Source organism: Cydia pomonella, chromosome 12 (assembly GCF_033807575.1).
Source record: "Cydia pomonella isolate Wapato2018A chromosome 12, ilCydPomo1, whole genome shotgun sequence".
Taxonomy (NCBI): domain Eukaryota; kingdom Metazoa; phylum Arthropoda; class Insecta; order Lepidoptera; family Tortricidae; genus Cydia; species Cydia pomonella.
The window spans coordinates 7777106-7802365 of record NC_084714.1 but is presented as its reverse complement, the minus strand read 5'-3'; the positions used below and the strand labels follow the sequence as shown (position 1 = coordinate 7802365).

At 35.8% G+C, this 25260-nt stretch overlaps 1 protein-coding gene and 1 long non-coding RNA gene across 2 annotated transcripts in view; both read right to left on the bottom strand.

Annotated features, from left to right (window-relative positions):
• Positions 1-25260, bottom strand: part of LOC133523394 (uncharacterized) — a 326759-nt gene that overhangs the window by 117508 nt on the left and 183991 nt on the right. The gene's annotated exons all lie outside the window — the stretch shown is intronic.
• Positions 1-25260, bottom strand: part of LOC133523389 (macrophage mannose receptor 1) — a 136428-nt gene that overhangs the window by 47329 nt on the left and 63839 nt on the right. Inside the window, exon 2 of the mRNA XM_061858933.1 lies at positions 8539-8802. Coding sequence (XP_061714917.1) covers positions 8539-8802 — 264 coding nt within the window. The remainder of the gene's footprint in view (positions 1-8538; positions 8803-25260) is intronic.

Genomic DNA, 25260 nt, shown 5'->3' with positions numbered 1-25260 from the left:
ATACAATATGTATAAGTTAAATAAAAAAAAGCTAACCTTTAGTACATTGCAAGTTAAATGAAAAAGCTAACCTTTAATATATACCTACATTGCAAAAGTTTTTAAGCTGATAACAGACACCACACAATAGTTATTTACGATACAAGTGCAGAAAATAGGAAATTCGCAACGAGTGCTGATAAAACTGATAAATTAAAACACGACCGAAGGGAGTCTTTTAAATCGACATGAGTTGAGAATTACCTATTCATATACGTATCGTACAACGTTTTACAGGATATACCGCTCTTTAAAGTTTCGATATATGCACGGAAAGTGCTCATTCCTGCACACGTGCGGGAAAGTAGCACCATATAAATATTTCCTTTACGTAGCTGTTTAGCGTTCGCAAAGTTGGTTATTGCGAACTAGTGCTTTTTACTTTTCCAATTAAAAAAAAAAATCTGACCGTAATCCATATGGATGGATCCACATTTAACAAAGAGTTTGGATGTCCAAAAACGCCATTACACGTTTATTACGTCCAAATTATTATTAAAATATAAATTCAATATTTATTGGCTGAATGAAACTATCATTGCCCCGTTGGCTGTCGTTAACAGAAAAAATCAAAAATTAAAAAGTAAAGCCGGCGCCCGCCATTTTCACTTAAAATTTAGTTGTATCAAAATAATTCGACTTAAATTGCAACTGTGAGAGTGTTTTTGTATTAAATGAGATGTTGTGATTAATTTTTGCAATGTAAACCATCGCTGAACGTAGTGTATAGTGCTGAACTGCTGAATTAACATTCAAGTTCTAGGAATTAATCGTAACTGTAAGGTTTTATTGTGATTTTTTCGCAATTTAAAAAAAAACGTCGTTCAATGTACGTGTGCAATTGTCATTATTTACTTGTCCCGTGCTCCCGTGTCTTTTGTTCTTGTTATCTCGAGACTTGTAAATAATGACATACTTTGCACACTTGCATTGAAATGTACTTTTATTGCACATGTTTTTGCAGTTCTAATATATCCGTTAATTAATAAGTAGGTATTATGTTTTCTAAGCCTTAAAATCTTCAACCACTGAATAAAAAACCCACACAACATTCAAAACGATAAACCAATTAATACTGAGAATAGAAAATTCTTATAGCTATTCTTAAGCATTTTCGTTAATAAGGTGTAAAATGAACCCAGTATCACAGATTACATAAATACGCCTAAAGAAGATTAAAAATTACCGTTCGACTTCGACAACTTCTGTGATTAAATGTAGTACAGGAACGTTTTGTATATAAAGTGTATCTAATATAAGCATTATGTAAGAATTTTATAACGACACCTTAAGCTAACAGACACCCGTTATGACTTAGTTTTACTTAAAAAATAATACGGTTATAAATGGATTGTTGCAAAATGAATGCTACAATATTAAAAGAAAGGGGACGGCTGCTTTTCCATACAAACGTAGTCCCCATTTTCCTCTCTGAATTTGGACATTATTTTTGAATAATTTGATGTATATTAACCATAGCTATGCCCCCAGGTTTGACTTTTTTGGAGTTTTTGATTATTGTAAAAATTTGGAGTGAAAAACAGATTTTATACAAATTTTTATATGCTCCTAACTTTCATAATAATTAAAAATCGAAAAAAAATCAAACGTAGGGGCATAGCTGCGGTTGAAAACAACAAATTATGTTAAAATATTTTCAATAACGTTAATATCCAGAAAGGAAAATGAGGACTAGATACGTTTGTACGAAAAGGCGATTTTGTCTTAACCTTCTGAAGTTTTTATAATCCTTTGACCGCCACAGATGTCAACTGACGCGCAAAGCTACAGCCCAATGTCAACTTTCCGACAAAGGTGCGTAGACAAGATGCCAACCGTTAACGCTGCGAAGCGAACGAAACGCAACCGTCTCTGTCGCACTAATTTGGAAGGGTGATAGAGAGAGCATCTTGTCTACGCACCCAAGGTTTACGATAAATTGCCACACACGATAAGCATGGCGTTCAAAGGGTTAAAATAGCAATGAATGTCCATCGGTTGGTGCTTGTCCATTACTGGTGCCATTAGCTTACGAGCTGAATGCATGTTTTATAAGCAGTAATATAAGGTCCCGCTTACGACTTGCATCCGACTCGGCTTCGAATGGGGGGCCGAGGTACTTTTTACTCCTACCTGTAACAAAAAAAAAACGAAATATTAATAAGCATGTTCAACGATCAATATCTGGTATTGTGTACATTAGGAGGAAAGGGGACGGCCGCTTCTCCATACACATGTAGTACCCATTTTCCTCTGTGGATATTGACATTATGGAAAATATGTTTACATAATTTGACGTATATTAACCAGAGTAATTTTTTTTTCGATTTTATGATTATTGTAAAAATAAGAAGCGAAAAACAGATTTCATACAAATTTTTAAATGCTCCTAACTCTTATATTATTAAAATTTCGGAAAAAATCAAATGTAGGGGCATATCTATAGTAGGTAGGGTAAGGTAGGTAGGTTGATATACTTATTTATTATTATTGTATCTCCTTGGATTTCACGGGCCTATAAATCCCGGTCTTTTGATAGGCTTGCGTGGGGATATAGATCCAACACGTAGAGGCCTCTTGGAGAGCTTTAATGTCATGTAGAACGCCTGCTGGAACCCGTTCACGGGCGCAACAATAGACACCCATGAACCGGTCGCAACAGGCATTGGGACTATTGTAGTAAAGTGAACAGTATAACGGTCTATGGATTGAAGTTTGGGAGGACAATGACACCTGCCATAACAATGTTTTCACTAGTTATCGAGGCAGGCGGTGACTCGCCGCCCACTAGATGGGCCCCTGAAAATGCCGTCGTGAAGACGACCAGGAGCAACACCGGTGTGAGCGGCTCAGGGGTGTCGAGAGGTGTACGCCGCTTTCTACCCAGTGGCTGATAACAGTCACTGTGCCAACTCGCGTCTTATGCAAGTTTTCACTTCCACCCCTGGAGCATTTAGCTCTAACGACTCCTCTCTGGACGGCCAATGAAGGCAAGCCAGAGCTGAGGTCCTGCGGGTCCCCTTGGGGTCCACTCCGACCGACGAAGACACGCCGGAGACGGAGACCCTGACCGACTCTCGGGAGTACTCGGGTCCGTAGGGTCGTTACTCCCCAACAGCTCGCCACAAGCTGCCCTGCGGTATTATTATTATTATTATTATGAGCCCATACTGTCCCACTGCTGGGCAAAGGCCTCCCTCTTATTCTTCCACGTGTCCCTATCCTCGGAAGTCTCCCACCAGTCTCTGTCGAAGGCATCAAGTTCGTCCCGCCATCTCCAACGAGGTCTACCGTGACGCCTTACAACCTGTGGGACCCAACAGGTGGCTGTTTTGGCCCACAGGTCATCCGGCACTTGTTGTTGCTCTATTTCATTTGTTTGTTTGATATACTACTTGGATCAAAATATTTTCAATAATGTTAATATCCAGAGAGGAAAATGAGGACTACGTTTGTATGAAAAGGCGATTTCGCGCGGGTACTCCACTTTCGTCTTAAGTGTGTACTTGACGCTATTACTTATGATATTTGACATGTTAACATTTTTATAAACAACAAACGACAAATCATCGTTTCTGCCGCCAGGACCATCAAATATAAGATCTTTCAAGTGCTGGGGTGCTATTCCATCCAGGAAGCCAGCTGTCCTGAATGCCAGCCATGACTGCGACTTCGATAGCTTGTAAACACGACAGAGCTGGATTGGGTGGGTCAGGGTAATTAAGTGTCGAGGGGGACGCCGGGTGCTTGCTTAGTTTCATTTTTATAACTTAGCTTTAAGTTCAACGATATTTCATTTTAAATTTTCACGTTGACCAAAGTTGACCTTTTGGTAGAATGCCCCTTTAATGAGTCATTTACCGTCGTGGTTTGGTGACAAAGCGATGACATCATCAGATATAATATCAGATTTGGTATTTGAAACGCATTGAATCATCATCAGGACCTAATAGTCGTAAGTATATAAGTAATTATTATGGGAAAGTTTGGTGACATCATCACATTCGTTACCTATTTCCTCAAAATAGTTAGACAATGACTGAAATTGTTCTTAAAACAAAAACTCCCTAATGCAAATGTCATAAAGAAATCCCTTAAAATGTAGTTCTGCAATTGCTGGTTTCCACTGTAATTTGAATACTTATAATATCCATATTAAACAATAATAATGTATAGGCAGAATAAACGTACACATATTTACAAAAGATGACCCACATTTACGATATACTCGTACTCGGGTGATATACTCGTACGTATAATATTTATTATACGTACGAGTATATCACCACGATCGATCGTCCACTTAAAAAGAACAACACCTATCCCAATTATAGATGCTTAAGAGTCCTCGGTAAGCTCGGCCGAATTTCACCTTCCCATACAAACGGAGATTCGTTCTCATTTTAAAATTACTTGTTGGATTGTAATGAAAATTTGCACATACAATGACATTTAGCCCTGTAATTAGTTTATATTTCTCCACCTTATAGAACAAATGAAATAGAGCAACAACAAGTGTTGTATGAAAAAAATTAAATTCGCTGTATTTTTTTTAACTATGGTATCTAAAGCTACATAAACTAATTACAGGATTAGATATACTTTATGCCATTTTAAATACAAAGTTTCAGAGCAATCTAGCAAGTCGTTTGTATGGAGAACAGAGCTTGCTGGGGAAGCTTAATAATGTTTGTAAAAATAATTATTTTAAAATTTCATAGTGAATGACTCTTGATGACAACTATAAATTAAGCCTCATCGATTAATGTTACGTTATTAGCCATTATCGCAGCGGGAAAGGTTAGATCGGATAACATGTTCTTAAATTAATGGTATTTTTTAAAAATGCGACCATGTTTTACTACTATTATTTTGTTCGTAGGACCAGTCTATAACCTTAGAGTATTAAACTCTTGAAGGTTGAGTAGGCAATACGAGCTATTTTTGATCCAGTTTGTTGGAAAAAAGTTGTTTTCTTTTTTAATTCCTGCGCTTTAAATAGGTTTCGATACGGAGGGCGGATGTTGACTTGCTCTTGTTTTGTTGGCTTGCTTACTTTTTGTTTTTCCATTTATTTTGAAAAACAAGTTATTTTAAGCAAACCTCCGCCCGTGAATCCGTACCTACACTTCAAGGTCATTGTAAAGTTCCAACCCCATTTTCACTCTCAGAGATGTAAAAATATTCATATTTTCGGCGCTTTACATCATTTTAAAAATCCTAATATTATTTAAAGACTTCTTTTAAATATAACATACCTTCATGTACGGTTTAGTTTGTGCTTTGTCTGTTAGTATCAGCACCTATGTCCGCATTTTTATCACCTGTCATGCGTCACTTTCGCACTCACATAAATGTTAGAACGTGACAGGCATGGTGACAAATGATAAAGAGCCGACCATCTTAGCTCCACTGAGTAACGAACCTGTCATATATATATATATCTCACAAATCAAAAGCAAATAGCACTTAGCGACCTTGCAAAAGCACATAATGAAGATAATGTGTTCTATTTTAAATATGTTTTGTTTTATTTTGTTAGTCCATTACTTGGGCATCGTGCTGTGTTTATCTACGGACATTAGCATTATTACATAGGCACTAAATTATTTCAAGGCCAAGAATGCCAACATACTGGAAATAGTTGACAAAAATCTATGAGGCACGTAAAATATTTATTTTGCACAGGATTTCGTGACAGTGAGTAATTGGCCGCTATTCACAATGTTTTAATCTTGTTTTAATATATACTTCATATTATATTATACATTTCAGAGGCATAGTCGCTGACCGACACAGCGGTCGTATAACCTATAAGTGGTTAGGGTTGATGATACGATAAAAAATAAGCAATAATCAATAATAAGGCGATAATCACGTAATCCAAAGTAATCTTATAAGCACCATGTATACAAATACGCCTGCTAACGATACCACAGTGTTTTTTTCCCTTTTTTTGGGTTTTCCGTGCCAAAAAGGTAAAGACTAACGTTTATGGTGTAACTATCCGTCTTTCGTTCGTTTTTAAATTTGGAATAGTTATAAACAACGCTGAATTTAAAGTTTATTTATAGTTTTTTTTTCCTTATTTACAGGGCCCGTACATTTCATGCCGTTGACGGAAAAATTACGTCACGCTACATAGGGTATGATTCCAATTAGTATTTTCGTAATAATTAATTATTTCATACAATCAATACAGAAACCTCCAACTGACTTTCATCTTATCGTCACTTAACTAAATAATAGATTATTAAATAATACATATTTTTGATTTTCAACAGTGTATTTTTCATAACAAATATTTATTTTTCTACGCGTCAATAGATAAGTAATCTTTTGTAGTGTTGGAAGCTAACTACCTGTATGTTAAACTACGTCATTTTTGGGTCATTGGCATGAAATGTACGAGCCCTGCTTATTTAGAATCATTAACTTATGGATAATTCTGAAATTATATGAGTGTGGTCAGACTCAACTCCGTCAAATTTTCATACATTTAGTATGGTTTGACGACGTTTAGACGCAGGCAAAAATCTGGAGAATGACCCTTGTGTTCGCGAACATTGCGTCGTTAGACGTGATCACAGGTGACAGGTGATGTCAAGGAGTTGGCAGTTTAAAAAGGGTTTATCTCTATAGCGTATGTTAAGTCGATTATTGCTCTTTTACCCAAGAACATGAATACCAAGACCTGGATTAATAATGAAGTTTAATACTTGATTCGTTTATATTTACTATGTAATTAACGATTTTGGTTAAGCCATACATTATGAAGCTCTAGGTCAATTCACTAAATTACAGAAGGTATTAAGTGTCAGAAAACAATATCTATCCACCGCTCTACCCTACCTTACTACAATATTTGCGTATCAATGTTGCAATGGCACACGTTACTCCATTCAAGACGGCGCACAAATATTGGCAAGCTCACGTGAAAGTCAATATCTGGTAATTAAAAGGTAAACATCACATGGGTGCAAACGTATGACAAATATTAGTCAAACCCAGATTTAGTGCAAACGCGAAACTGATCTTTGTTTTTCGTAAGTCATGTTTGCGACACTTAGGTACGAACCAGTGTCGCGGTTTACCCACAGACTAAATGTTAGAATTATAGGTACCTTAGGAGAGACCAATGACAACCATACCAATATAAGAATATGAAATCATACGTCAATTATAACTTATCAGCAACATTCTAACTATTGCCTGTACCTATGTTTAACACATAGCTAAAAGTGACGAAGCCTTCCAGTGGTAAAGGCCGGAAATTCACTGAAGGACTTCGTCACTTTTTCTTTAGTATATGACATATATTTCAGTTTATGACAAATACTTAAAAAACAAAAATTAATATATTTGATAAAAAAAGTTGTATACATAACTAAAAGCCCAAAAATTAATGCGTAAAGTAAAACGTGTTTATTCCATGTAAGTAGTTCTAATAGTTCTACTGCATCTTTAATGGTAATTTATTTTTGTTACAATCCGATTCCCTATTAACTTTGCTTTGCGCATACTTTCAAAGCCACTTCACTTGCTTGTCAAATAATACTCTCGATAAATGTTAGGTTATGATAGCAAAAAAAATATTTAAATTAAAATAATGTATAAAAGTTTATTGGAGTTTTGCGGTTAGTTGAGTAATTTTCTAGTCATATATCGTGACTTACGAACCTGACTAACAATGAGTCCAATTTAACTTAGAAGTTTTGCTAGTTATCAATTAGCACTGAATGTCAATACACAGTTGTGCTTTGTAGTAAAGTTCCTAAAGGCTTCACTATTATATAAAACGTTTAGTACGAGATGAGATAACAACTGTCATAATCAATTATCGTTTCATTAAATATTTACAGGAAACTAACCATTTCAAAATACAAACACAAGAAACAGCACGTTTATATGTTATGAAATGTCTATGTTTTGTTATTTTTATTTCATTGTACACTATTATCAAACGATTATTATAAATTATGAAAAATAAAATTTATATAATTAGTCTTAATAATAAAAAATGGGAAGAGAACTGTTCTAAAACTACTATCAGACCTCCTAGTGGGAATTGTACTTGATTTAAATGTTATTGGCCTTTATCTGTTTTTTCTCCAATAAAGAAAAGAAAATAAAATCCGATCGCTCTCTAAACTTGGGTCACATATATTGTAACTAGCCCTAGCACAGGCCTCGGTCTTTTTGGGCTGTTACTGCACACTATGTCTTTAAACGCTGGTTTCAATTCAAATGTATAATTAGATATAGTGAAAATTTTGCTGTACATATTTAATGAATAATAAATATAAATAAATAAATAAATAAATAAATAAATTTAATTAAAATCAAGAAATCTATCAAGTATATAGGTATCTAACATCTCCTCCGTTCTAATGACAAACTTAAATATTATTTAATAAGTGTAAGTCAATATAAAAAATATTAAATGGATAAAGGTATGAGACAAACGTTCCTATACATTATAATCTCAATCATACATGCCTTCGTCGGGATAGATGGAGTCAATCTGTTCGCTCTCAACGCTCTGCAAGTTATCATCCTCAGGCAATTCTTGGTTGTCTTGCAGCACATCTCCTTCGTGGCCCAATTCCCTAATAGGCCTCGCTTCAGTCTGCTTTGGCACCGGTAGAATATCTCGTATAGACGGCGCTCTAACGTTGTGCCGGGCCAACCCCAACTTCTTCTGAATAAACGCTTCGAGGATCTGCTTCGTGATCTTGTTCTGACGCGATAGCTCTTCGAAATCTGTGGAGAAAGGAGAAAGATAGATAAAAATGACTGCGCGAATGAAGGGGGCTCATAACCATCGACAGATAAAGTGACATTGTTAAAAATTTACACGTCACTTTATTAACCGATGGTAAATAAAGAAGAAGACCCAAAGTAGGAAAGGGAGGCCAATTTGAAATCGATGTCATTTTTATCGTTTCTCCTCACTCCATTCAATGATAGATTAGTTATCTTCCCTATTTTGAGTAGACTAAGCAATTAAATTATACTCTCAAGCTTTGGCGCTTGAAATGGGAATAAATCCTTCCCATCTGTTACCACCTCGGTTTCTTCCTATCATCTTTATTGTACAAATGTCGATTTAGATAGTACCTAACTATATTGAATCAAAATTCCAATTCATGAAATAAAAATCATATAATGTACCTACTTGACTCGATTCAGTATGAAATGGTTTACACCATAAATAAGACAGTGTTTACTAGTTCCATCATAACAAGTACCAATGGAGACAGAGTATTATTCAAATTATAATCATTTATTTAAACCAATACACCTATAGAGTTATGTAGTATATTTGATCACTATTTTAATATGGTGCATAGACATGCCTTAGCTTCGTCGCGCGCCATATATAAATTGAAAATATGTGGTAATTTGTTATTCTGTAACGTTTCAATCACATTATCTGTGTGTTTCCTTCAAACGCCTGCAGACACAGACATAGAATAAATCTCCAGTAAAGGACAGACTAAGTTTTGAGTGCAGACAAATTTTTTGGCAGTGTAGGATGCACCACTTCTCGCTGACTGATGACCTTTAGAAGCACTGTTGGCAGTAGCCGATTAAATGACATCCAATGTCAATGTCAATTATGTAACAAGAGACGAATGCATAACAGTGGATTTATTATCTTGCAGGTTGATAAGAGAGATTACTAAATTAGGAGAATCGCTGATTAATCAAGTAGTTCGACATCAGTCTTGACTTCTGTTTCTAGCTTTATCAATGTATCTATTTGATTTCCAATTAGATTGAATAACTAGGTGTGCTCAGATGGAACGTCTCGCCTTCCATTGTTAAGACACTCCGTACATATCAGACAATAGCGTTATCTTCCTATTGGTCTCAAACCACTTGGTGAATGCGAGGATGTTTCGTAAGCAAATAATTAAGGTAAAGGATATGTTAATTTTAACAACAAACTTGTACTTGTATTGTATAAGCAAATGCTTCCGTAGGAAGTTCGACTATTTATACAAGACAGAAACCATTTAATTTTGTTTAGGGCCATCTATGATGCCCTTCGGAATTGTATTGAGGGATAATTAATAAAGCTGATGTTTGATGATTAATTGCAACATCGTGTTGATAGGAAGAATTGATAAGGTCTTTTGCTACGTAAGCGACCTTAAGAGCAATTCCTAGCTGAGCAACTTTTCAAATCTCGAATTTTTGAAGCTATGTTTCTGTCGCGCTGCGGTGGGCGGGAGCGGGAGCTATCTAAGTGTGAGTGCGCACACACAGACGCGAGACGTGAGCGCTCACTCATTGCGCGCCGTTGCGTCGACATGTCGACGTCGCCCGCGAGCCGGACGGAATTCATCCTGCGCTGCCCGAAGCAAGTTGTTTTTGGTCTCATATCACAGATCTCATATTTTGATCACATAATATTGTTTTTCATTTTTATATTATACTGTATCTATTAATTACCATATAGGTAAAAACTGCAAAAAAGAATGATGTCCCTGCTTCGGTCGTCGTCGTACAGTCAAGTGCAAAAATATGTATCGAAAGAATCTTCTCATAAATATGGTACTACGCTCTTATTACACTGGTATAAGATGCTATGAGACATATTTTTGAGTAAGATGTGTACACCCATATTTTTACACTTGACTGTACCTATCCGTGACAGTAAGTTGGGTGTGATCAATGATCATGGTGTGTTGTGAAATTTTGTAAGTAGGTATAAATATATGGTTAAACTACAATCTATTTTACTTGTAGTACGATGGGGCTAAACTTGGGTCGCCTTATTGAAGAACGTATCGCAATGACAATCTGAGTAAAGTATGTTGGGGTAATGCCGGACAATTTTGGGACCAATTGAGAGAACTCGTGAAAAAACGTTTTTTCAAGATCTCAGCACATGATAGATTCTTGAAGTACGGAGCAAATCGTTAAATAATAACCGTAGATTCGGCCTGAATTTTGGTAATTTTCAATATAGAACGGATTCAGTTTTGTACCTGTGTAAAGATGAGACATACTTTTTTTAGGGTAACGAGTGTTTTGCCATCAAGGGAGAACATAGGATGGTGAAAAAAAGTTGCTTCTAATGGAAAGAGAATAAGATATCACAAAAAATAGGTCCGGTTTCTACCCTTCTCGAATGTATATAAATTGCAGCCACCAATAATTACAAACTTAAAAGTTGTCATCGAAAGTTTTTAATTCGTATTTTTGAATCCGATCTTAACCCTGATACAAAAATTGGTAAAATTGTGGCTCTCAAACTTTGATACCTAATATAAGGCAATTTGATATGTAAGCAATGTGCTAAGAAACCTCTTATTGTAAGGTTTACCCGAACCGAAGTAATAATAATAATAATAATAATTCAGCCTATATTCGTCCCACTGCTGGGCACAGGCCTCCTCTCATGTGCAAGAGGGCTCGGGCTATAGTCCCCACGCTAGCCCAATGCGGATTGGGGACTTCACATACACCTTTGAATTTCTTCGCAGATGTGTGCAGGTTTCCTCACGATGTTTTCCTTCACCGAAAAGCTAGTGGTAAATATCAAATGACATTTCGTACATAAGTTTCGAAAAACTCATTGGTACGAGCCAGGATTTGAACCCACGACCTCCGGATTGAAAGTCGGACGTCATATCCACTCGGCCACCACCGCTTATAAAATAAGAAAAACGACTAAAATAATAGATAGGTTTCTAAGTTTTGACAATTTAAGATCTCGTGAACTGTACAGGTTTAGTGAAAGTGTAAATGTATTGTTTATTGAAAGGAATGTACTGGAAGATATTACGTGCTTAAGTAGTAGGGACAAAAATCGAAATAAAAAAATAATCGTGCCCAGTCATTTTTAATGAAGGTCGCCAAAAAAATAAGAATCAAACTTAGAAATCAAAAAGACTAAGTAGTTCTTTAAAAAGGTCAAAGTCACTGAGAGCCCATCTTGAAGTATGGAAAATAAGTAAAATTGCGATTTTATTGGTATAATTTTGAAATTATATATATAGTTGATATACAATCTTTTTTTTATAAAATGTAAGGATCGTATGTAAAGAGTAAAGTAAATATATAGGAAAAGGGAGCCCTCTTGAAGCATTTTAAGGAAACTAATTTCGAAGCCCTATCTCTATTTTGTATCCGAAACTAGCTATGTATGTATGCGTGCACATCTACATATGCATCTGTATGTGTAGGTACTTTATTGCAAAAAATTGCTCATATGCTATCTATTTTACTCGATTTTGTTATAAAATTCAACATGTATCATCATCTCTATACAATATAAATACTCTTTATTGCACACCTCAATAAAAGAAAACAATACAAAAGAAAACAGGAACATAAGCACAGGTAAACAACATGCGGTCTTATCGCTAAAAAGCGATCTCTTCCAGGCTACCTTTGAGTTGCAGAAATTAAAAAAATGACATTGTCCGTAAGTAGGTGTACATACACATACAATATACATACATACAAAATAGACTCCCACAATCTCTTCCTTTTGATTTACCGTCGCGTTGGTAGTGGTACTGGATAAAAATAATGGTAAACGAAAGTGTGATCAAGAAAACAATAAATGTGATAATTAAGTAGGTCAGTAGGTAAATTGAAGAAAATGTAAAGTTTGACAATCACTGCTGTTTTTTAAATAGGTAAAGATCGGGTTGTTTCTCTCGGATCTTTACCTGGAAGGGTCAAGATCGGATATCGGTCTGCAGCAGTCCTAGGTCTGTTTTGATTGGATAGTTAAGAAATTATACATTAAAACAAAAACAGTTTCGTCACAATACGCAAAATAAATTACAGGGCGAAGATCGGATAGAAGAAAAAAATTGCGAGAATATCTTGCTCCCTGTGATTGCGCATAGCACAAGCCCGACGCCCTGAGACACTGGCAGTCGAAGCGCAATGAAATGGCATCTTACACAATGTTGCCAACATTAAAAAAATAAAGCCAAATTAGGGAGACATGAATGTCCTACGTTCTTCACCCGCATCCGGTATTTACCCAACATACCTACCTTAATCGTTGAACCGCCGCATTTCAAAATGGCCCTTATTTTGATATCGGCTAGCCGTATTGTAATACAGTGGATTATACAATACGAATGCGATACTTATATATAAATCCCCTCGTTAATGTAATTTCATTTTTGCTATCTAGTGGCAAACATCAAAGTAGTTATCTTTTACTTGTGACGCACAAGTGTGAGCAATGTAAAATACTATAAGTATTTCTAAAAAAAATTGCCTTGTTTATTGTGATTAATTGATTATTAAATTCGCAAAATGCTGTCGTTTTATTTAAAATAATGAAATAATTAGACCAGTTCCGAAAGTACCGGGAAATCCCTGTTCCTATTTCCACCAGTACCGAAAATCCCGGTTCTTTAAAACAGTACCGGTTCTGCAATCCCTAATAAGGATGTTATGCCCATCACTAATCCTTCTGTGTACGTATATTTATAAACTGTCTCCGCCTCCAATTCGTGCGATAAGGACAACTGCAGCTCGGACTAAAATTCACTCGCAAAAAACTCAAAAATCGAGGTTTCGCTCTCGACTGTTTCCTCCTCCAAAACGCAACCAATCATTATGAAATTTTGGAAATTGCAAGAGGAAGAAATAATCTATGCCGCTATGTTTTGATTTTTTGGATATTTATTGTCATATTTGTATACTGTGCCTTTTTTTACAGCCAATTCAATTGAGCCGTTTTTGCGATTTTTGAGGCGCTGTAAGTTTCTTCAAAATAAAATAATCCAAAAAAGCAAAACATAGCGGCACAGATATTGATGATATTGATCTTATTTGAAAAAATCATTGCTCTAGGTTCAAAATCCAGGGAGGAAATAGTCGAGAGCGTTTGTATGGAAAAATCACCACTAGGAATTCCTCTTAACATTCATATTTGTATCGCATTCATTCACGACGTTTTTTATGGGTGTGTATGGTTCATTTTAATTAGTTTGATATTCATCTGATTCAACCGACATTCAATTGTCGTGTGTGGTTCAGGGTACACAAAGCGGAAGTTAATGTACTATTACTGGCAAAGGACAAAATATGCACAGATTTTAATACAACGGAATTTCTTTCATCGTTTATGTTTTATTAACCGACTTCATGATTTCAAAAGGAGGAGGACGCTGTCTTTTTAATTTAATTGTATGTAATCCAAAATTAACAATAATCTTTCTTTCACCGGTCTCCCTCATTGAAATCGGTTTTTTTTCTTAAAAATTTGTTATATTGAAGTAAAATGGTATAATTTCCTGAGATTGAAACCGTAAGTCCAATATACAGGCAACCTAGAAATAAAAATCTCTGACCTTAAGATACATGCGAAAGATATTATTATGGAACAGCGACAATGGAAGAAAAAACGTATCACAAAAAATATCAGACCACGCACTCGCTGGAAATTGAAAATGTTGCATAAGGTAATAAAATACTCAACGACAAAAAACCCCGAACACGACTACTTTCTTATTATTTATTAGTTTTATTACATTGTTAAAATTGTGAAACATGCTTTTTTTGCACTAGCAATACTAGCATATTTGCGAAATTTTAAACTTCAACGTAAACGCAAGTTTGCTTAAAGACAAAAAACATTTACTTACCTACTTATGGCTTATGACACTTATGTATGCCTTAATTGCTTGTGTAGTGTATACCTACAACTACATAAACAGCTAGTGAGCTGCAGAGATAATTGAAGTATTGCTTTTTTTCTATTTTAAAATATTTCGGAATTTTTAAAGTTCAGCCTGCATAGCTAACATGCGAATCGTTAACGGTCCGTCGCGTAGCGTAGCTTTCTGTCTATCCCTTATCCCTATTAGTGCGATAGTGACAGTTGCTTTTCGTTCGCTACGGAGCGTTAAAGATTGGCACGTTAGCCAAGCGGGCAAGTCGGATCATGGTAAAACCAAAGATATAAAAAAATACCTTAAACAATAACTTGAGCTTAATAATGAAATAAAATATCTCATCAAGGTATTTTTCCATAAAAGGGGTAAATCCTCCACAAATCATATCCAATTGCAATTACAGGCCCTGCATGATACTTGTTTGGTTAAAATGTTAATTTTAGTGACATGGAAGCAAGCTTGAAGTGCCACATAATTTCTTAAAGCCGTTTATTACTGACAATGTAAGGAAATGACGTTTTAAATACTTTGTTTACAGTCAAGATGCTTCTTAATTGAGACATTGAATACTTGAGGGCCTATTCGTGTGCCTGTGATGTTATATCAAATTTTCCTTTAAGATGCATGAAGCTGAATTTACTGAGAGCTATTTTATACGTTGTTTAATCCTTTCCTAATAAAGAATGTATAAGTATTTTACTTAGATTATTATCATCATCACGCTTTCATCAGCCTCTTGTCGTCCACTGCTGTGCATAGATGCTACGTGTACGCCACTTATAATCCGTTCCTAAGCTCTTCTCATCCAGAAGTGTCCCAGGATCTTGCAAAACATCTTCCACCCAACATTCTCAACAAGGTTGGTAACGGTTTCAAATAGTTAGTACCTACATAGTACACTAGTTAGTCGATATATAGTGTTGTTCAAGACAAGTCTGAACATAGCTTTAAAAAACATTGTATGTTTAACATTAGTATTTGTTGCTTGCAACATTTTAGAATAAGTTGAATCTATGGTGCGCTGTCAGCGTTCTATTCGTTCTGTGCTATAGCTATAACCGAATGTAGTAGCGTAATAATTTAACTTTCAATAAAAGTTATTTTTTTCTATAAATCAAATCGCATTTTGATTCAAACAAGTGTGATAAAATGGTTTTAACTGATGTACGATTAATAATAAAGTTTTAGAATCTGTTTAAATGATACGCTATTCAATTAATAACAGCTTCATACATAGCTTTACGTATATTATATTAATACTTCGTGACTTCCGACCATAAACAGTGAGTCGCGCCCAGTTCGTTACGTTAATAGTATTTTCGTCACTATCACCTGACAATTATATCGACCAACTTAACTGACAGACGAAGCAAGCCATAATCGTCTTTCTCCCAAGTTGATAAGCACTAAGCCATGTTACAGCTACGTTGGTGCTCGTATGGATGTTTTTGATCCGTTAATTTATTGCGTTCGTGCCTGGCCGAATGCTTTATGACATAACGAATGACCGGTGTGATAGGTAAGGTCAATAGGAACTCAGTGCTTCATTTCATTTCAAGTGCTCCATTCATTTGTATAAGTTCACGAGCCGTGATATGAATTCGGAGGGTTATTGACATTGACATTCATGGCAGTGACGTTATTGAATACCTATATGCATATTAAAAGAATTTTTGAGAGAGTAGCAAATAGTAATATGCGGCACTGGCTTTCTTCGGACAAATAGTTTGCAAAATGAAGATAAATAAAAAATTGAAAAAAAAAAGACCGCATCAAAATTGGTTCAGCCAAACGCGATATAATCGCGGACAAACATATATACATACATACATACTTACATACATACAAACATACGGGTCAAACTGAGATCCTCCTTTTTTTTTAAGGTAGTTAAAAAGATCGGGTCATTTGCTGCATATAGCCCGTTGTTTGTATTCGTAAATTGTAAGTTTTTGACTTCCCTTCCTTATAAGCTTACTGCTTCAATTTCTTTGTAGGTCCGCCCCTCTTAAGTTTTTTTAAATTAAATAACTTTTATAATTTCGCTTTTTTTTCTGGGATGTTATTAATTTGTGAACAAAGAGCAACTTATTAAATTGACGGAAAAAAAAAATATTTATTATATTGTTTATTTTAAGATTACCTTCACAATTTTTAAATACCGGAAATTATGAATACACTCATGAGAAAAGAATAACGTCATCTTATCGGACAAACTATGTAAAGAAGAGACGCTTTCCAGATAGATTTTCGTAAATTGACCCGCCTGTTGCTATCTTTATTGCACGCACATAATTTTATCGCTGTCAAACTCGCACAGTGACATTGACAAGCGGCATCATGGACGGGAGAGCAATATAATTATGCATGTGCAATAGAGATAGCAACAGGCGGGTTAATGTACGAAAATCGATGTGTAAAGCGTCTCTGCTTTGGGTATCGATTTTGACACATTTTCAAGAAGGAGAAGGCTTGCAAATGCTTTAGTATAATGAGTCTAGCAAAAAACTTAAATTAGACTATTAATTTTTTTTGACGTTTACAGGTACACTAACTCATACTAAAAAAGGCGTTGAACACCTTTATATTGAACAACGTAGGAACCTATGTTATACTTGTGTGTGCCGCATTGTTCGTGCTAAACATCGATAAAACTGTGCAAGAATTCAGGCCAAGTGCAAGAATAACTTTTCCCAATCGCTGCTGATACGTAACTGTTGTCATTGAGCTTATGACGTAATGCATTACCTAGTCTTAGGTGAGATCTTGTTACCAGCTTGAGATAACTGCATATTGTTTACAGGTTATTATTTAGAGTTGCTAGATAATGCCAGGTGAGTAGGCACTAAGGAACCGTCGCGTGAGTCCATTTTGGCTGCACAGAGCTATTTAGATGCATGATAATTATTCTTCAAATCACTTCATGCTTTTAAATTATCACTTAAAATCTTGAAGGAATTTCTTTGGCTTCATTCCTAACGTGCAAAAAGATATGCCTAACGCAAGCAAGCTCGGCCGGATTTCACCTTCCCATAGCCACTTACGTGTTCGTTTGTAATGAAACTATAATTACAGGACTAGATATACCTTACCCTATTGTTAGTACACATTTTCAGAGCAATCTAGCAAGTCATTTTAAAATGAAAGCTTAACTACGTTTGTATGGAGAACCGACCTTGCCCGGGACGCTTAGACCCTTTCCTTTTTTGAAATATTTTTTGTTTTACTTGGACGCTAACTAATTTTTTTCTGTTTACTTTTATGGTCACTTAGCTGTCTGGTGACATACATGCCGTTATATCTTACACATATTTAATGACTACATTATATATAAAATTCCAAATGTTACAAACAAGAAAGTTCAATTGTTCAGAAAACTTATTTACATGCACTTTAATTTAACAAGCACATCCATTACATTGAATAGGCCTCTTATATTGATTCAGTGTTTCAACTTGAAATATCGAGTCAATACAAGAGGCCTATTCGAACTTTAAAAAAATTGATGACAATTTGATCTCATTTTGATATCAAACGTTGACGTTGATACCTTTATCGGCCCGATTCAAAGAATGAGAGTGAGAGAAGAACACGAACCTACGAGGCTTTAACAGTTAATATAAATGAATAACAGATTTTAAGTTCGAATGTCGTACCAGGATTGTATCGACTCGCACGACACCGATAACGAGTATCGCTTACACTGAGGATCGATTAACTTATCGATTCGCGTAAATTGTCGATCGATAAAATATTGCATCTGATCATATCAGGGAATTTACGTTTTTCGGAAATTGTTTTGCAGATGGCTGACATTAAATATGGCCATGTTCACATTAATCCGTACGATTAAGCATAACTTTTTAGGGTTCCGTAGCCAAATGGCATAAAATGGAACCCTTATAGTTTCGCCATGTCCGTCTGTCTGTCTGTCTGTCTGTCTGTCTGTCTGTCTGTCTGTCCGAGGCTTTGCTCCGTGGTCGTTAGTGCTAGAAAGCTGAAATTTGGCATGGATATATAAATCAATAAAACCGACAAAGTCGTACAATAAAATCTAAAAATTTAATTTTTTTTAGGGTACCTCCCCTACACGTAAAGTGGGGGTGAATTTTTTTTTTCGCTTCAACCCTGGAGTGTGGGGTATTGTTGGACAAAACTAATAGGGGTTTTCAAGAAACATTTTTTGATAAAGTGAATATATTCGGAGATAATCGCTCCGAAAGAAAAAAAAATGTGTCCCCCCCCCTCTAACTTTTGAACCATAGGTCCAAAAAATATGAAAAAAATCGTGGAAGTAGAGCTTAAGAAAGACATTAAATGAAAACTATAGCGGACATGATCAGTGAGCTGTTTTTGAGTTATCGCAAAAAGTTTTCCCTTCATAGTAAAAAGACTTACTTTAATTAGGTACTGATTATGCAAATTTGCCTATTTGTTTAACTCGGGTGAAAGGTACCGTTTCATCCCTTGGTTAACAATTTACTATACTTTAAGCTCCAGTTTAGCTTATTGTGACGGAAGAGTAACTACGGAACCCTACACTGAGCGTGGCCCGACATGCTCTTGGCCGGTTATTTAATATTACGTAGGTGGCAAACAAGCATACGGCCCGCCTGGTGGTAAGCAGTCTCCGTAGCCTATGTACGCCTGCAATTCAAGAGGAGTTACATGCGCGTTGCCGACCCTAAACCCCCCCCCCCTCGTTGAGCTCTGGCAACTTTACTCACCGGCAGGAACACAACACTATGCAGAGTAGGGTTTAGTGTTATTTGGCTGCGGTTTTCTGTAAGGTACTTACGTACGAATTTATAAGTGCGACAGAGAGGCAACACGTCGAACGTGATTCGCGGTAGACCCTCTGACAATACACACAACAGGAGAATGGCTTAAAAAAAAATTGTGATCGATGTAGCCCATTTTGTTTACAATCTTACCAGTGCCCCTGTCTTTAATATGTGACTTTTATGTCTATAAATACCAAAAGCATAATTCACTCTCATTTGCATGAAACACATTTGATCTCTACCGCCAAGCCACTCAATGCGCTGGATTTAATCTAACAGCTCTAAATACGACTCTATTACTAGAGACATAACGGTTTTAAAATGTAACTTAAGACGTAGATATTTGGCGACGCATTTCGTAAGGGTCTTTGCATCATCGAACTTGACCTAAAAGCCTTGGTATTAATCAAATTGACCGACGGAACACCTTATTTAGACAGTAAACGTTAATTACTCAACGCCTCTTTGATTACCTATTAAATAATAGATAGAAATCTCGGAATGTTGCGGAGAATCCATAAACTTGGTAAGTACCTTCAGTAGGTACCGATATTTTAAGGTCACGTACAGTCAGCAATAATGGAAACGGATGAACCAACGTGCCAAAATTAGTTAAAAAATTTCCTAGCAGCAGGCTAAGCACGGTCGCTTTTTTATCAGCTGTCGCTATGCCTCTGTCACATTCTAACAATTATGTAAGTGCGAAAGTGACAGGCATAGCGACAGGTGATAAAAAAGCAACCATGCTGCTACCGTAGGACCCAGGTTCTTTCAGAAAACAACAAGAAAAGCATTTAAAAGAAAATATGTTGAGTTTGACCAATAGTAGGTGTCCTAATACGACCTACGAGTAGCAGTACCTATGTACGTTCCCATTGAAACAGCATATTCAATAGGAAGGTCAAATAGTAGTGGCTTTTCTAGATATTCTTCTTCGTTTCCTAGCCGGGAATTTCTAGGAGAGCCGACCCCAAATAATGGGGTTAACCCCATTATATATATTATTAGATTTATTATTATTATTTTGTATGTCACTAACCTTAAGTAATTTAAAGATTTGTTGTAAATACTAACAATTATGGATCTATTATGGATTCGAATTAAATAAATAATTGAAATTGAAATTATTTGGGGTCGGCTCTCCTACAAATTCTTTGCCAGGACTGTCTGTCCCGGGTCGTCTGCGCTGGTATTCAAGATATTAAAGAAATTAATTTAAGATCAGATTTGTTTTCCAAGCACACTAACCGAGAAATGCAACAAGCATATAAAATAATGATTAAAAAAGGAACAGGGATGTAAAAACAAGAGCATTGCGTACCCTCAATTTAATTGCCTAAAATATTGACTTGTTTTCGTGTTGTACATTATATGTTATAGGCGTAACGAAATATATATTTAAGGAATTAACCAGATTGTTAGAATAGTCAAACTGTTGTATTAGGCTTAGTATCCTGTAAAAATAGTTGTAAGTGTGGTAAATAAATAAATAAATGTTTGATTTATAATATTTAGAATGTCGTAAAACAAAAATATAACTTTGCTAATCCGCGAAATAATAACTGCTAGTCTAGTTGAGTTGAGTATTTTTTTTATGCTATCAATTATTTTTTTCCACCCTCCCACCGCAGAAATGAAAATAACAAACCACCACCAAAAGTTCAAAACTCGACACGTGTTTCGCCTCTCTGCGAGGCATCATCAGATGTTGGCGTCGGCAACGGAAAACTAACTTACTACTTAATTTATATAAGGACAACAATGTAACATAGAACAATGAGTAATATGAGACGAACGTAGCGTTTTTGGCATCGTGTCGTTACTACGTCAGCAACAAGAGAACCCCGTCCCAGATACTTCCTAATTACGGCTAAGTGTAGGTACGGATGTAGGTGAATGGAGGATAGGGTGAGGGCATGGAGTTGCGGAGCGTTCGCGTAGCCTAATTTGGTGTCCCATTGCTGGGCAAAGGCCCCTCGTTTACTCCACTTGACGTTGTCATTGACGTTTTCCCACCATTTTGCATAGAATGCGTCCAAGTCGTCTCGCCATTTCCTTTTCGGTCTGCCTGCACCCCGTCCTACACCGACCACCGTCGAAGGTGTTCCATGGCTCCCACTTACTATCAGTAACCATTTTGGCCCACCTTTCCGGGTGCATAAGGCAGACATGTCCAGCCCGGTCCTACATAAGCTTAGCCGTCGTGACGCCTATATCTGCCTAGGAAGAGATATGCCTAAAAAAATGTGAATGTTATAAAATGTTGTAATTATTATCTTGAATTATTATGAATTGTTGTTTTTAATTTTTATTTACTTGTTTATTTGTAATTAATATGATTTTGTGTATATGTTATGACATGTTTTTTCATGTTCTGGCGTTTGGCCTCCGCTGTGAGCCGGACATGTGTTTGAAAATAAATAAATAATATCTACAACTCTAGTTCTGGAGCGTAGTTCCGTAGATTATTATGTATAGACAAAGTCAATAACTTATTTAATCGTCAAAAAATGTAGTCATGAAATATGCCTACATTTCGAACACGAGGGCCGAGTATAGAATAAGATAGAAATAAACTCTCACATGCTACTCCTTACTCAGGCCGGAACCCACGTTTTATTTATTTATTATTTACAATTATTATAATTACATCACATAATTCAATGGGCATGTAATGTAACGCAAACTATGAGACAGTTAAAGTACCGACAACACTGATATTCGTTCGTATTTTACAACATCATCACTAAACTTGCCTGCCCGTCTGATGGTAAGCAGTCTCCGTAGCCTATGGACGCCTACATGCGCGTTGCCGACCGTAACAACCCTCCCTCCCCTCGTTGAGCTCTGGCAAGCTTACTCACCGGCAGGAACACAACACTATGAGTAGGGTCTCTAGTGTTATTTGGCTGCGGTTTTCTGTAAGGTGGAGGTACTTCCCCAGTTGGGCTCTGCTCTAGATCTGGAATGATATCCACTGTGCTGTGCCCTACCACACGAAGCTAGACGGCATTCACAATGCCCATACCTCTCTTGTGGACGTAGTTTAAGGACGTACCCTGGGTCCGATCACTCATTTGAAATCACTTACTTTCCATACCTACTAATTAACCGAGCGAGCGCAAAGTGCGAGTGAAGTGTCTCCGTTTCAACTAGAGCAAAAATGCTTATCGTAGGCCCGGCTGTTCTCCTCTACAGTTCGCCTTTTTCAACCCATTCACGTGAAATTTTGTGAGGTTCGATTTGTACGTATGGATTTTAGCAACTATATTTTGGATTCTTATTAAGAGCGATGGGAATTTGCGAGGTCTACAGACAGCTCACTATTATTAATAAAGTATGACGTGAAAATCCAGGGCAGTCGCGTTTTCCGTCACCATACCCGGGGGGTGAGATTGCAGGCTGGACGCGCGCCAATGTCCGCCTGCGATAACGGATTGGGGGCAACCACCCTTCCGGCTATTGTCCCACATTATTTATACACACGCTTCTAAAAGCTTTTACCAAAATCTTCTGGAAACTATTGCGATGCGCTCGGTGCACTTTGGATGAAATTAATGTAATGTTTTGACCTACAGTTTAATATAGACTAAAGCAATAAAAAAGAATTATTGTACACAAAAAACAACATTTTACCTTTTTTTTTTTTCGTTATAAGTATAGGTACACAAGTACACTTCTAAAACATAATAATACATAAAACATAAAAGTCAATTCCGCCAGCCAACATGATGAAACAACTCAAAATGTACATCAAATTAATTTCCCACTCTTGTGGATAAAATGCAACTTTTTCATGACTTTTGACGACCGGTTTGGCCTAGTGGGTAGTGACCCTGCCTACGAAGCTGATGGTCCCGGGTTCAAATCCTGGTAAGGGCATGTATTCGTGTGATGAGCATGGATATTTGTTCCTGAGTCATGGGTGTTTTCTATGTATTTATATATTATAAATTAATATATATGTATGTATATTTGATTATAGTATATTTATGTAAGTTTATAACCGTTAGTATATATTATTTATCGCTATTTTGCTTGTTTTAAGTTACTTATTCTGTTTTTTTTTGTTTAATGCCTGCACGTACTACTGTTTCTGTTTAGCCTGATGGTTGACTGGTAGAGAATGCCTTTAGGCATTAAGTTCGCCATCTGTACTTTATTTGTTATATTGTGCAATAAAGTTTAAATAAATAAAAAATAAAAAATATTATATATATCGTTGTCTAAGTACCCTCAACACAAGCCTTATTGAGCTTACTGTGGGACTTAGTCAATTTGTGTAATAACGTCCTATAATATTAATTAATTTATTTATTTATTTATTCATTAGTTATCAAATAAGAAATTGTATTTATTTTACTATTTTAAGCATGTTGTTGTCGATATCTTAAATTTTAAAAGTCCTGGTTTGTTCTAGCAACTCTAGCAAGTTTAGATACTATTAATATTATAGATTTAACCAATAATCACTGAATTGGCCAATCTTGATAATACAGATTATAAATTATGATTATGCTGTGTGTCTAATTTTATGATTTGCTTTATTACTTGGATTAGACATCTAGAAATACCAAGGTGTTGATCTCTAACAGCAGCAATTCATTTTATTGACTCATTCCGTAGTCAATCAATAAAACGAAATTGGAGATTATATTTAGACACTAAATGTTTCTTTTAACTAAGATATAACATTCCACAAATGCTCGTTAGTAAAGTTCAGACATATAACGACAAAACTATTATAATAAATAAAATTGAATACTCTTAAATCGGTCTATATCTAAATATTACCTTGCTTCAACTTTAGATATAAACTATAATCTTTGCAATTTTTGAAGAAAAATTGTCTCTTCAGTTAAATGTAAAAGAAATTGACATTTTGTTGGCATTTTACTATTCATTTCTAAATAACCTCACTTGACCTTTCAGTTACTTACATCGATATACTAACCAATATCAAATAATCACGAGACATTGCCAATAGTTTGTGTATCGCATTTTCACAACCTTGAACGAGGTGACATGAATTAGGATGTTGTATCGAACAAGTTTACAATCAAGTAGGCCAAGGCTCGTGAAATTGGTGCCCATTTAAATGACAATACCGTTTTGTTACCACTCATTCAAAACGTACAATATATCTAAGATTAAACAAACTTTGAACTCTGTAGTCTTAAAAATAGAGGCGATGATTTTGTTTCTTGTTACAGACTGTACAGAGTGATGAACTAAGAGCTTTAGCTAATGGAGTGTATGTGATAAGATTGTCTTCGTAAGTTTAAGTATTACTGTCATTGAAACAGAATTTAAATTGGATTAATGAAAGGCTACTAGTCCATGTTAAGCATCGACCATTAGGCACTTGTATCATAATATCTAAGCATTGTAAAGTCAAGGATACTTATAACCGCTCTTTACATTACAAAAGTAATAGATTTCGATATGTACAATAAGCCTTCTGGGCACACTCCCAAGTGATCGCGAGCTGAAGACGTTTTCTATTTATAAGACCCTTATTTAAAGTTTACCTATATTATTATTTTTTTATTAATTTGTCTGTAAAATTGTATATGATATACGGTAAACATTGTTCCCTAAATATACGTTTGATTACTACATGAAAAAGTCTGTAGGCATTTGTGCGTTTATATCTTTAGATTTTTATTTGCAATGTCGTCTTTCCCATAATTCTCTAGAAACAATAGCTTATAACCGGGTATAAATGTTTAGTTTGGTACCTTAACATGAACACAATAAATTAGAAAATGACC